At 36.4% G+C, this 14,186-nt stretch overlaps 1 protein-coding gene and 2 long non-coding RNA genes across 18 annotated transcripts in view; 1 reads left to right on the forward strand and 2 right to left on the reverse strand.

Moving 5' to 3' along the window:
• Positions 1–6,676, reverse strand: part of LOC148186812 (uncharacterized) — a 70,690-nt gene extending 64,014 nt beyond the window's left edge. For both annotated transcript variants that reach the window (XR_015779106.1, XR_015779107.1), the window contains exons 1-2: positions 6,596–6,676; positions 5,680–5,774 (exon numbers count right to left, since the gene is read on the reverse strand). This is a non-coding gene — a long non-coding RNA (uncharacterized LOC148186812). The remainder of the gene's footprint in view (positions 1–5,679; positions 5,775–6,595) is intronic.
• LOC121955294 (uncharacterized) lies at positions 953–8,211 on the forward strand. The gene is made up of 3 exons (XR_006106624.2): positions 953–1,325; positions 2,595–2,782; positions 7,629–8,211. It is a non-coding gene; the product is annotated as an uncharacterized LOC121955294 (long non-coding RNA).
• epb41l2 (erythrocyte membrane protein band 4.1-like 2) overlaps positions 8,212–14,186 on the reverse strand; it is a 71,650-nt gene continuing 65,675 nt past the window's right edge. For all 15 annotated transcript variants that reach the window (XM_042503169.2, XM_042503167.2, XM_088089344.1 and 12 more), the window contains one exon: positions 8,212–12,736. Coding sequence is in view for 1 of the 15 variants with exons in the window: in XM_088089341.1 (XP_087945467.1) it covers positions 12,731–12,736 (6 nt within the window). In the remaining 14 variants the exon portion in view is untranslated. The remainder of the gene's footprint in view (positions 12,737–14,186) is intronic.

A 14,186-nucleotide genomic window follows, 5' to 3' on the forward strand; every position in this document is an offset into this window, starting at 1 on the left:
ACTACCTGAAATTCTGAATCCTAAAAGAAAATGACAAAAAGGACAGTAAAAACAAACAAGGTAATTACTTAAGAAAAAGGGCTTAAAAATAATTTTGTAACCTAATTTTCAATATAAATTTTGATAATATCAAAACAGTTTTCTGGACATTATCCCTGCATAATTTTTTCCAGTAGTGTTAAATCTAAAAATTTCTTGCGAAATTAAGAAGTTGCTCATTGCCTTTTTTCAAATGTTTTTGAAAGAAATTAAACCAATTTGCTCAGGGTTCATAGGTTTCAATACTTGTAAAAGGCAGCTGAGAACAGGACAAGAGGTATTGTCCATCCAGGTTCCAAAGGGTTAAAGTCATGTGTTATCAACCTAAAAACAAATACCTCCTTTCTTCCAACAGGGGGCGTCACACTTCAATTTGGTTTAAGCTTCAGTATCTGACCGACTATTGTTTCTCCTCCAGTCAATGTTGATACTATCAGATCTGGTTTGAAGTAATCAATACTGCCACCGATCGAAAAGGGGACAGTGTCTGTTGGTGAAGATAAGATAAACAGAGAGGAGACAGAGTGAGAGAAAAGACAGAAGAAAAGAAAGAGGGAAACCTATTGCCAATCAGAGAGGGAAAAATGAGTGTGTTTGTGTGTGTTTTATGACACAATGAGAACAAAGGTCAAAGGTCCAACGATCAAAACATTACTCGAGGCCCCGATGCACGCACACACACACACACACACACACACGGAGGACACGAAAGCATGGTTTTTGCCCATTGAGTTCATGTTTTTAGGAAACTGAGACCTTCAGTAACCCCCAAACACTACACTCCATACCTCTGAACTGTATCTCACACACACTTACAGACACACACACGCTGAACTGGCCAGTAAAACTAATCTTCTTAGCAATCACAAGGTTGGACTGTTGTACTAGTACAAAGTTCACATCATTAACAACAACAGATGTGGTATTTCTACCAACAAGAGAGATAAGGAGACCTAAAGAGACAGATGTAAGCTTTTACAGCTTTCACTTCTGGACTGAATTAACCATCTCTTCTCCATGAGGAATAACTTTTGTTGGATTACTACCCTCAGCAGTGAAACCTGATGTGACCCACTGACACTGGCAGGATTTTAAAACTTTGAAGTCTAAAGCCATCTAAAAAACGTCACCTTTGACTTCCATTTCGTTTCTGGCTACTCAAGACAAGATCACATCAGTACAGACAGCTGTCAGGACAGCTATGCATTAGCTCACTGAACATATTTGGCAGCCACCCGAAAGTCATTTCCACCTACAGACCTGCCTCTCCGGGGAACCTGAAAACTGTAAGTAGATCTTTTGAAATATTTTAACGACCGTCCACCTGCTGTGCCTTTAATACATTAAGACTGTGTGTGCTGTTTCTATTACACTCACACATTAAAGAAATGACACATAAGACTTTACCATTAACAAATTTAGGACAGCCATTACTGAAGTGCTTTGCCTTGGCGATTGACTTTGGGCTGGGTGATGAGGTTGAAATGAATATCATGATGAAAATCTTTACACAAACTCAATCACTCAGAGTGAGTGTTTCTGTGTTTAATAGGTTGAGGAATTTCAACTTGGCATGTTAAAATAGTGTCAACTGACACCTGACTTTGAATTTTTGATTGGCTTTATCCATATTACGTGTTATGGATCGGGGATGACCATGCCCAAATTAACCCAGCATCAGAAAACTGTGAAAAACTAAAATGACAATATTTCAAATTTCAATTGAGGCCAATGTCTGATCATTTTTATAATGCATGTAAGACCCTAAATTATTACGTAACTTTAACCCTTTAACAGTCACACTAAGAAATACCTTTGCAGAATTTTTTACAAAATTATACACTATAGAATATGTTAACAAAATACATCAATTTATTATGAAAACCTTATAAAATAAATGTATTAAAATAAATATACAAAAACAAATGAACGCAAATTAAAATAATTTATAAGAAAAAAAATCTGTATAGAATTTATGCTAAAAAAATGTCAATGTTAATGTAATAAAAATCATTAAAAAAGTAAATAAAGTAAACACGCAAACAAAATATAAAATAAAGAAATATAAATAATAATGAATATAGTAACACAATTAATTTAAAATGTGCAGAAGAAAAAAAAGAGTCAATTTATTAGAACAAAATTGGATTGAATAGAATTAAAGTATAATCAAAATACTTAATGGCATCGTATAAAAACTTGTATGAAATAAAATTAGGTTTTGCAAAGTTTTTAGTGAAGCTACTTGATCACAAAAAAAGTCAACCGTGCAGTTACAAAGTCTGTTAAAGGGTTAAAGAATTTATTTAAATCCTAGACCTTTTTAATGAACATATTTCACCACGTACTGCTCGACTTAGAAATACAGTCATTTTGTATGCTGTTTAAACGTGTGCTACATGTAACTTTTTTAGCAGCGTATTCATTTTGATGCCTCAACGTCTTGTGACCTTTACATGACTGAATGAATGCCTACTCAAGTGTTATCTGATCGTGCCTCAGGTATCATATCATCACATTAACCCCCACCTCCTCTCCTCTTCATTTGCGTGCAGGAGCAGCATGGAGGTGCTGAGCGGCCCCTGGGCTGACTTGGCTCTGCTCCTTCGACAGACCATCGTGCAGACGGACAGAGAGACAGACAGCTTTCTTCCTCTCTGGCTGTTTGGCCTGCTGCTGTTCCTGTCTGTCTCTCTGCTTCTGCTACAACTGATTATCTACCTCAGCTGGAAGCTCACACAGGGTAGGCATGTTATTAACTTTGCATGTTCGGCCCATGTCCACAACTCTTGCTATGTTATATTTAATATGGTACTGTGTAGCAAAATGAATACTGAGGGGAGGTGATATTTTTCAAGGGCACACATGCTAAAAATACATACACTCGTCCCCACATGTGAAGATTTCCGCATAAAAATATCGCTACAGCTTCCACTACACATATTTTTTCCTGTGTTGAGAAAATATTCTCATTTCGTACCAACATAGACAGCTAAATAAAACATGAAGCGCATCATTTTAACTGCAGATGCACGCAAGCAACCTCCCGTGTCTTGTAGAAGTCTCAAATCCACATTGTCTTTTGAATGATATCTGACAGCTCATGTCGCTCCCAGGTAGAAAAAAATGTCTCGGGGCCTAAGCTACACTCTAAATAATGAAAAACATCCAAAATAGGTTACAAGACAAGAAAAAAAGAAAAAATTGGCAAAGTGATATTTTTAGGATGAAACTAAATTTGACTTTGGAGATACTGATCACCGCGTTATGCTGGCCTGCTTTGTCTGTGTTCATCTGTGAGAGATTCAAGGTTCCCACACATTTCCATGGACAAAATTTCAAAACATTTCCATGACTTTTCAAGGACACATGATATATTTTTTTCTTGCCACACTTGTCTTTTATCACAGAGCAATCCACGCCTTTTTGGGAGTTCATAAATTCACTTCAGTTTTGGCCATTAATGGGGATATGGGATGGGAACCTCCAAACATCAGACATAAGTGTCAATTACCTCAACTTTGGAACAGACTTGTGAAAATGTCTGATCAGAGACTCACAAAAAACATCAACTCACAACAAAAGGTTGCGGTGCACAGTTACGCTCGGGAACGTTACCGTTAGCTCTGGAGACCGGCAGGTTTAATGCCACTCCTGAGGAGGACAGACTCTGTTTGCTGTGTGATGTGGGCGATATTGAGAATGAGGTTCACTTTTTGTTTTGTTACCACGTGTTTGATAACTTAAGAAATATACTTTTCACTAAAATGTCGTCAGATTATGAAAAACTTGAGCTATGCTTCAAGAAAGGAACCTTTTTTTGTTGAAAAGATAGCTGGAACAATTTTGTCAAACGCAACAAAATTCCATAACTTTTCCAAATCATTCAATGATTCTTCACATGTCTTTCGTGCGCTGAGAAAACTGATTTAACTTCTCTTGAAAACGTGAAAATTATATCAAACGCTGTGGTAAAATGTTGAGAAAACTAGTTTCATGGTTATCGTATTTATATATTTAAAATTATGTTACAGCATTTTAACTTTTAAGCACTTTTTGGTGTCATTTTTTCATTTGTTATTTTTTTTAACTTTCCTTTTTTTTGCTTATGTTACGGTAATTTTCTTTTTACTAATTTGTTTAAATTTTTGTGTTGTTTCTTTATATAAGTAGTTTATTACCTTCTTCCAATTTTTGAAAGAAATCAGTCAAACATGCTCAGGTTTCAAAGCGATAAAAATTCAATAACTTTCAATTATTCAATTCAATAATTTTTACTTATTCCATAGCTTTTAGAGGCCTGGAAGACGTGACTGTGACATTGTAAGACTTTTCCAGGTTTTCCGTGACTGTAGGAACCCTGGAGACTGCAGGTTTTAGTGTCCTCAAAGCATGAAAACATCAGACAAATTGCTTCTCTTTCATCTGTGTGCGCTCTGATGATAAGTGTTGTTCTGCTAGGTGAACCTGAAACCTTTTTACCTTGCTCTGACGTAAAATACACACTCAGACATGATAGACACACTCAGCCACAGACACATCAGGCAAAGTTCACGGGTCCCCTTTCATCATCTACTCCCACTATCACTTGATACAGTATATGAAAGTGAATAGTACATTTATGTAGACTTTATAATCTTATTGGGAAAAAATTACATTGTGAACTTTGAGCCTATTGTAATTCATGTGGTCTGCGAGAACACTAGACTTCTGCACCTTCGCTCTGCTCAAAATCCAGACTGTGATAGAAAGTTTTGGCCAATCATAGGTCGTTTACAGAGAGAGCAGCTCTCAGTCATGTCAAACACTGCCTGTGAACTGCGGGCAAAGTGTTGCTGCATTGCAAACCGTACACTAACATGTGTTCCTGAAAACATCTGAGGTGAGACAGAATCTTGATTTATATCTGAACACTGTTGCCTAGTTTGACAGTTTGACTGCAATTCATGAGCAGTGACTGACAGCTGCGTAAGAGGCTGTAATTGGTTGTTTTGGTGATTTTTGCAAATGCCATTAGGAGCACCAGAAGGAAGCAGAATAACATGAGTTTTTATCGCTGATTATCTGCTTCATGCTTTACTGTCAGGATATAGTGACAGTTATAAAATCAAAACAGTGATTAAAAATGAATTACAGCCTTAAAAAGATTTCACCTCACAGTTTGTCCTGGTGTCTATTATGTGGAGCCATCTTAGTACCCAAAATGTGTTTTCATCGTGACTGCAGTAATTATTCTGGGATGAGGTCATCACTAAGACAAGCTGGCAGTTTAAATCTAAAATTTATTGTTCTTTTGTGACCAAACAATTAACTTCTCCCATATGAATGGGTGGGCTTGAATCAATGGCAGTAAAGCCAGAAAATGTGTGTGAGTCAGTGTGCATCGTCTGCTGTTTATTCTGAGGCCAACAATAATCAATTACAACTGGTATAACTGCACACCTGCAGTTTTTCATGTGTTACTCGAATTAAGGAAAACTAATTTCTCTTTCAGAGTTCAGTGTTTTACTGACTTTGTGAAAATCTGTCCGCACTATCCTCTTGTAATTAAATCACTAAAAGACAGTTGCTGAAGTTGAATTTCAGGTTAATATGTCATGACTTAACTATCACACTGCTGCACTTGTAACATAAACTCACTCAGTGATGTGGTGGTCCTCCTTGTTGCCTTTTAACGGTTGATTTTAGTGAGAAGATTTCCAAACTTCCCCAAACCACAGGAGCAGACCTACAGCCTGTAAAACATTAAACGCCATTATTTTAAGTTTCTAACAAAACAGGCCTATTTTGAACAATACACCCATGTCTTTATTTACTTATTTACTTACTTAGAATGACTTACAAATGCACATTAAGCAGCATTTGAGTTTCCACCTCAGATAAATATGCCATTTAGCTAATGACCTCATTATCAGATTTGTGGGTTATTACTTTTAATACAATGCTTCAGTATTACACAATTAAATGCACTAAAAACATAAACAAAGTTACATTACAAAACTCGCTGATACATATTAAAACAATGAGAGCATAAATAGAGAAGGGGAAGTCATCCTGCCTACATTTTATGGTTCACTTAATGTACTTTCTTGAGTTTTATATTTAAAGATTTGGTAATAAGCCTTCTTCTAATTCAATAATAAGACTCATCCGTTAATGTTAGCAGTTAATGCGACCGTTTGTTTGCTAACCTTCGGTGTTGCTAACGTCCGTAACGTTTGTACAACTCACGGAGTTGCCTCTGGTAGTCCCTCTCGTTGTCCTACATCTTATTGATAACAGATAGTTAGTATAAAAATAAAAAATAAAAAAACAATTGGCTGAAAACTAACACTGAACTCGGTAACGGTTAGCCGCAGTGGTTACATTTCAAAAGCTAACGTTAGCTTAAAATGTTAGCAAAGTAGACGCCTGTTATCAATAAAATAACAGTTTTATTTATTAAAGTCTGTTAGCTAGCTCGACTTTCTTTGGGTGTTTTCTAAATGCAAATTATTTTTGTTTAATGGTATTTCATCAAGTATATATTTAAAGTAGTTAAACCGCACATATTTACCTGCTGACATTAAAAAGGCTCTGCATCCTACGGAAACTCGTTGGGACAATTTCCATGAAAGTCACTTAGGTTATCTTGTTTTTGATCCACAAACAAATCATAATTTCACGGATCCGTTGACTTCGTTCTCCGTTTATTTTTGTGTTTCACGAAATATAACTTGAAACACGATCAAAAAACATTCTCCACAAAGACAAAAACCACTTCTCCCTGTCCCACCTGTGCATCCTGCCACATATAATTACAGAGCACCCACAACTCAAAAATATCCCAAATAAATCTATAAATAAATCATTTATTAACGTAATTGGAAACACTTTTTACTGCATTTAAATTCATTATTCCCCGTAAATGATTTTCATATTTCTATTTATTTAACTTATATTTTGTCAGGATTGACTTAGATTAGAAGTCCTAACTGAATTAGACCATAAATAAAATGTCCTCTACACTAGGCTAAAATCCAGAGAAGGACACCACTGAGCTTTCACTCAGTAGTTACAGAGAGCATACTGACTGGAAACATCATGAACTGGCATAGTTTGTGCATATTTCAGAAGAGAAAGGTTAAAACTGCCCAGAACATCACTGGTTTCCACCTACGGGGTACCAGTGGCCTCTGTGTGGTGAAGTGTCTGCACAGAGGCTAAAGTATACTGAAAGACAGCAGTCACAGTCTGTCCATCCTGCTGCTATCTGGAAAAAGCTGCAGAAGTATCTGCTGCAGGACCACCAGGCTGTGAGACTCCTCAACTCCTCCTTTGACACCAAAAATATGTAGCTTTACTTTTTTATTTCTTCTTAAACCACTATTAAGAAAAATGACAATAAATCTACCTTGTACCTTGTACTATCACAATAAAGTTTTCTAAATGTTCTCAGATGGAGATCCCTTCAGTGATATGTTATAAAGTGGTGGTCCATAACCAAATGCATATGAATTTAGGGGCCCTCAACCATAAAGAGCCTGAGAGCAATTGATTTAACCTTTGAAAGCATGATTGGTCTGGATTTTTTCTCCTTTCATCCACAGTTGAGGCTGATCTGTCAGGGTTTCCACAGGATCGAAGTGCCATCTACAGGCAGATACACAGCAGTACACACCAGAGGAGAAGGACTGTTGGGTTACACTCTCACACCTGACAGGAGATACACTGTACCAGCAGAACAGACACTTAAAAACAACCAAGATGACACTTTTCTGCTAGTTACAAGCAGTCATGTCAGCCAACACTGGTACCTCTGCAGAGCAATGTGACCAGCAGGGACCTGTGAGGGAAACGTCTCAGGCAAAATGAAGGTGCCTTAAGAGGATAAACATTGGCGCCTGTAAATAAAATCCTTAGCTGTCATAGAAGATTTGTCAAAATGTTTTGTTTTGTTTAAAACCCTTGGGGAAATCTGGAAGAAAACTGTCTCCAACCCATTCTGACATCATTATGACGCTTCAGGCATCTTAGTATTTATATTTTTCCCTCTTGTTAAGTTTGAGAAACTATCGACCTTGAATTACTTTTTGCATAACTGTACCTTTTTATTACCAGACTTCCTGAGCCAAAACATACAGGACTTTGGTTTTTACTAATAAATCAGCAAATAAATGAATGACGAAATGATTTCAGAGTATAACAATCCTTTATTTAAACAGTGTTACACAGGGGAGGAGTGGCTGTGTGTGGAGAGAGACACAAGACAATTAAGCCGCTAGATAGAAAAACCCTACCGGTGATCATTGGTTGGCTAAAGAGGGAACGATGAGGCAGCTGTGGGTGGTTTTCCCAAAAAATCACACAACTTTTTGTTGGGAGTTTAAATACAAAACGGTGCTGGTATGATTTACCAATGTCTCATCTGTGGTAAAAAGCCTAAGATGTAACTGTTAAAAACGTAGGCCAATTATTCTAAGGTCTGATGGCAGTATATTGTTAGTTTTTCCACATGACATTGCCCTCTATAACGTTACCATGTTAAGATCCCTGACTGTTTTAAAATCAGCTGGCGTAGAATCACAATCGATTACAGAGCGTTTCATTGCTATTCTGTTGCTACGGCAACCATTTTGGTCCCTGTGTACTTCCTGTCAGCTACTGCATTAATAAACATTACAACAGGAAACACAAACAGAACCATTTAGAATGCTCTTGTTGAAACATTCTATTGAGGGTTGCCACGGTAACAGAACTTCCAACATTCCATCTGTACTTTTTTTTTTTTTTTTAATTCTAATAAAAGTTGCTAATGGCAAGATGTTTATTTGTGCTAGTATTTTTATTGACCTCAGATAAAATTCAGCGGTGCCAAGATTTTTGGAAAAGCAGACCTCCCAGCGCCCCAAAGCTCCTGTGATTGGTTAAAACAGACCCATCCCCCCAAAAAAGAGAAGGGGCTAAAAGTACAAAAAAGAAATGGTGGCAAATTTTTTTTTGACTCATAGTGGTGTCTTCAATGTCAAAATACACTGTGACAATATTAAAAATATCCAAGAGGGCGCACAATAAATCCCACCTTTCGACAACTAGATCACAGAGAAAAGACGACAAATGATGAGAAAATCTACAAATCGTGACACAACCGATGCTTTTTTTTTAAAGTTGTTTTTGGAACAGCGAAAGCTTCCAAAGCTGCCAAGTTTTGCACGGTTTTCATTTTTTAAATGTTTTTTCTGATGTGTGATTAGAGGTTAAAGCTTCCCCCTCATCTGGAATGTCATTTAACTGCATAGTAGAGGTCAAACCAGTGTTTCCCAATAGAGAGCCTAGACGTCATTACCACTCCATTTTCTGATCGTGCCTCAGCCCAGAAATAAGTTCTGAACTGGGGTTGAATTAAATCATACATACTATTTCAAATGTGTGTCAATATTTCTTCATTAAAAAAAAAGAGAAATTACTCCAATTCAGACAGGAGGGTTAGCACAAATCTATGCAGGTACAAGTGGAATGTTTCATATTTCTGTTGCACTTTTTTTCTCCTTAAAACTGTTAAATTTCAGTAGAATGTGTTTTTGTTTTTCGCAGCTCACACTGAAAATCTGTGTTAATTAAATGCGTTCCTCCTCTGACCCATTTAATGCCACCACTATTTATACAAAGTCACATTTTTGTGGAACATTTGGGTAAAAGGACACCGAAAAGGATAAAACATCACAAGATTCCATTTAGGGGGTTTCAAGAGCACTTCAAACCCTCAGATACGCTTCCCTTTAAGCTGCGCTTTGCTGTTGTGTTGTAACCATTTCTGTCTGTTTTTCGTGTACTGGCAGGTTCAGTGCCATGCTTTCGTCTGGTATAATATTGTGAATGTAATTTTGAAACGCTGAGGAGTGTTTGGTTGCGGTGAATCAGTTACAACACATCCAGCATCAGGTCAAAGATAATCTTATCTAGACGTACTGTATGAGCCGAAATCATCTGTTAATCTACACACTCTCAAACCAATCAACACAGTAGCCTTCTATCTAGACTCGCTCAAGATACTCTTGCAAGATAAAAAAAAATAAAATGTGTGAAGACATGCTGAATTTATTTCCCAGATCTCATTTTATCCAGCAGGGTTTTTTCTCATCATCTACTCTGGTATTAAAAAAGAAGCTGGGAGTGAAAATAAGTGCTGAACTATGACGAAAAACAGGCTCTGATGCAGAGTTAGCAAACTGGTAGAAATTCAATTATTATGAATTTGGGACTGTTTTTCAAGTTGTTCCATCTGCATGTCCTCATTTTGGTACCTGTGCGTAAATTGCAGATTGTGCATTAAAGGGTAAATTTAGTTATTTTCAATATGTACCATATTTTCACGTTTTTGTGTCAAAGTGACTAATGGGAACATGCTCCGTCGATGTACATCCACTGCAGGTCCTTTTTTGCGACTGACAGGCTCGGATTGTTATCGTAAGAGTCTGAAAACATTATGGAAAGGATTCCAACAGAGATAGGCCTTTCTGGTTAAACAAAAAGGATCTTAAAATTTAACAGAAACAGCCCTGAAACTGCTGTCGCCAAAACCACCAGACTCCATTAAAAAGAACACTCGTTTTATTACTGTGAAAGACACTTTATTCAAAGTCGACAGACACAAAATAATACTCAAAAAAACATCGTAGTTTGTCTTTTCTCTGTTCCAACAATCACTAACTCTGGTTTGGTTGAAATTAACCCTTAATAAACCCGGTTAGATGTGTAACGGAGCTTGCTCTGTACACACTAAAATGACTTTCTAAAGGGAGTCCGGTAGAGTTGGTGATGGCAATTTTGAAGCCATTTCTAGTTAAACAAAAAAAGATCTTACTCTATCTCTGTAGGAAACCTTTCCATAAATTTTAAGACAATTAATATAACAACGTGAGCCTGTCAGTGGCAAAAACAAGCCCTTTTAGTGGGCATACCTTGATAGTGCACAATGGCCCCATTGCAGCCTGTTTTGTGGCTGCAGCGCTCTCATTCAACGCCCGACCAAGGTCAGAAACTGTTGTTCCCATAAGTCACTTAGACACAAAAACATGGGAAAATAGAGTCCAGGTTGAAAAAAAAAACTAAACTTGCCCTTTAAGCATGGTCCTAAAAATATTAAAATAGCTTTAACTCACTGCAGGATGCAAAATAACATAAACTTGCCATAAGGCCAACATGCATCAAATTCTTTTTTTCACTCCCATGTAGTTAGTTGGCACTACACAGCGCCACCTCTATCTCCCAATTATCCTTCGGTTCACTGGTCCTCTCTCCCAATCAAAAGTCAGTTTACTGCTCCCTTGCTTCCCTGCAGCCCAATAGGAATGGCTAGAGTCGTACAGTGGGCGGGCCCAGGGAGAGCGTTTAGCTATACTGAAAAGCTGCATTACTGCTCCCATCTAATAACCTTCATCTTTACTGTACAGAAAGTTGTATACACCAGCTTTAAAGTCAGTTCATTTTCAGTCCCTTTAGTAAAAGTGAATTCTAAAATACAGAAAAAGTTACAAAATATTACAAGAATAACTTCAAGCTGCGTTGTTTTGCCTCTCATGCTTAATTTAAGTGGCCCAATTTAAGATTCCTTCAATTCCCACCTACTTTAAATAGTGAAACGTCTTCTCTGCTCAAAGTGAAGCAAAAGGTGAACTGAACTGAAAATGAACTCACTCACCTGCCAGTCAACACACGAGGAATGTGGATGAATAATAACTATACTTACAGAAAAAAGACAGAATCATAAAAATTCAAAAACCTGGTTGATTGTTGTTTTTTTACTGCAATATTTTAAGTTACAGCTCCCTATTTTCTGTTACTGTTTCATGATAAAAATGTGATAATGTGATATGACTATAATTCATCTGAGTGTGAACATGTTATAATGAGTGAGACTGTTTGATTTTTACACTTTGAAAACAGAAAAAAAAGTTGCATTTCCCTGTTTACTGCTGTCCTACATATTACTGTAAAAAATGTGAACATTACTGTATTATTTTATGTTACTCCATAATACAGTGAGTGAGGGAGCTGTAATTTAACAAATCACTTTTTCTTTTTTTTTCTTTTTTTTAAGGAATGCACCAATTCCACTTAACCACTGCTGATGAAAGTACAAAACATCAGTGTGAAATTTATTCTTTTTTGACGAAATAATAATAAAAAGAGTTCTCCATCTTAAAATCACCTTCTTTTTATCTATAACATTTTCTTTGATTTTTGTGAGTGAATGGGTTACTTAAGGTCACTGTTACTGGTGAAATAATCCGTACAATTAATTTTTTTTTTAGCTTTGCATTTCATCAGGATTAGTTATTAGTGCATCCCTGCAGCTTTTAGGTTTGCGATACATGAACAGACACTATCTCTCTTTTTGTAAAACAGTTAAAAGAAAAAAAAGCACTATTAAAAAAATAAAAACACGCTACAAATGTTAAGCTAGCAAAGTGGTTCTTTTTTGTTTCCCTCGGAAAGAGCGAGGATGTTGTTTTTCTTTTTCTTGGTTTTGGAGTGAGGGATTTAGATGCACCACGGACATGTAAGAAAAAAAAACTGACTGGGAAGAGATTGGCAACTTCTCTCCGTCCGTCTCCCTGTTTTTCAGCTCTTCTCCTCTTCAGTCAGTCAAGGTTGGTTTTCGTGGGGTGATGGAGGTCGTTCAACAGAGAAAACAGTCACGATGGGCCCTTCAGCTCTGGGAAAATAGAGGAGGAGGCAGTCAGCCATGGCGGTGTGATGATTGGCACTCAACATTAGTTTTCCTACTCAAAATATTTCTTTTGTGCTCCACGCGGGCCTCCATCAGTCACTGCCTACTTTACAAAATTTTACATCCCTTTCTCGTCCTTCAACTCTTTTTCGCATGTGTGATGATGGCTGATGGTTTTAGCAGCTTCACGTGTGGGAGTTTTTTTTGTTCCATCTCTTTTTGTCTTCGGTAAATAAACCCTTGTAGCACCAAATAATGTCAGAATTCTGAAAATTTAACAAAACGGGCACTTAACCTGATGGAAAATGTAATAAAACTAATAACTGATAATGTAATACAATGCCCTTACGGATATTACAGTAACATTTTACCAATAATATAATAATCTTTTTTTAGGTTGGTCATGATGTAATAAAATATGATCAAAAATAATACAGTATGCTTTTATTATTGGAAACTAAAGGCTTTACAGGGTTCCCACACATTTTCATTGACCAAATTTCAAAACTTTTCCATGACTTTCCAAAATTGATAATCGAACAAAATGTCTGAATCGAATCAAAATAAAATCGAACACATAAACAGAACTGTAGAGTATAATCCAAATGTATCACCCTATAACAACAAACTTTTCTTGCTATAACAAGATACTGTTTATCTCGATATGAAGCAATATCGTGAAAATATCTTGTTAAAAAGTTAAAAACATCTTGTTATAATGTGATACTTTTCCAGTTAATACCTGATACTGCTCAGTTTTTTTTCTGGCGTGGCAGCAGGCGCTTCTGTAATTATTGCATGAAAATTAAATCTTTTTCAGTCTCATAGTTGGTTATGTTTGTTTTACTGCTAATGACATCAACAAAAGATTACTAAAATTAATTTCAATACACACGACAAAATTCCATGACTTTTGCAAAACTTTCAATGATTTTTTACCAAATCTTATGATTTTAGGTTATTCGTGGCTATTCCAGGTTTTCCATGACCCTGGAAACCCTGGCTTTAATTTGTAATTGACAACAGATGGCAGGTGGTACGTTGTTATCAGGCAAAGATGTAATAAACTAAAATCCCTATGAAGGGAAAAGAGTTGGATTTGATAGTTTTTAAGGGAAGGCAAGACCAAAAAAATTGAGAACCACAGCTTTAACACTTCAACCCTTTTTTTAACACATACTTTTTACTCCCCAGGTGACTTACAGTTTTTTCTGATAAGGCAAAGTTTGCATCGATGTACATTGTGTAATAAATTTGCATTGCAATAAGGTGTTACAGTAAAAAAGTCAGTTTCAGTCAGGACATTTTATTACATTATTGATCAAATTATTACATTATTGGATTTTATTATATAGTTAATAAAGTGCAAATTTAAATTACATTTTCGAGTGTTATTACATTACATATGCATATATATATATATATACACACACAT

The sequence above is a fragment of the Plectropomus leopardus genome, chromosome 16, assembly GCF_026936395.1.
Source record: "Plectropomus leopardus strain MGB_pleo_1.0 chromosome 16, ASM2693639v1, whole genome shotgun sequence".
Taxonomy (NCBI): Eukaryota; Metazoa; Chordata; class Actinopteri; order Perciformes; family Serranidae; genus Plectropomus; species Plectropomus leopardus.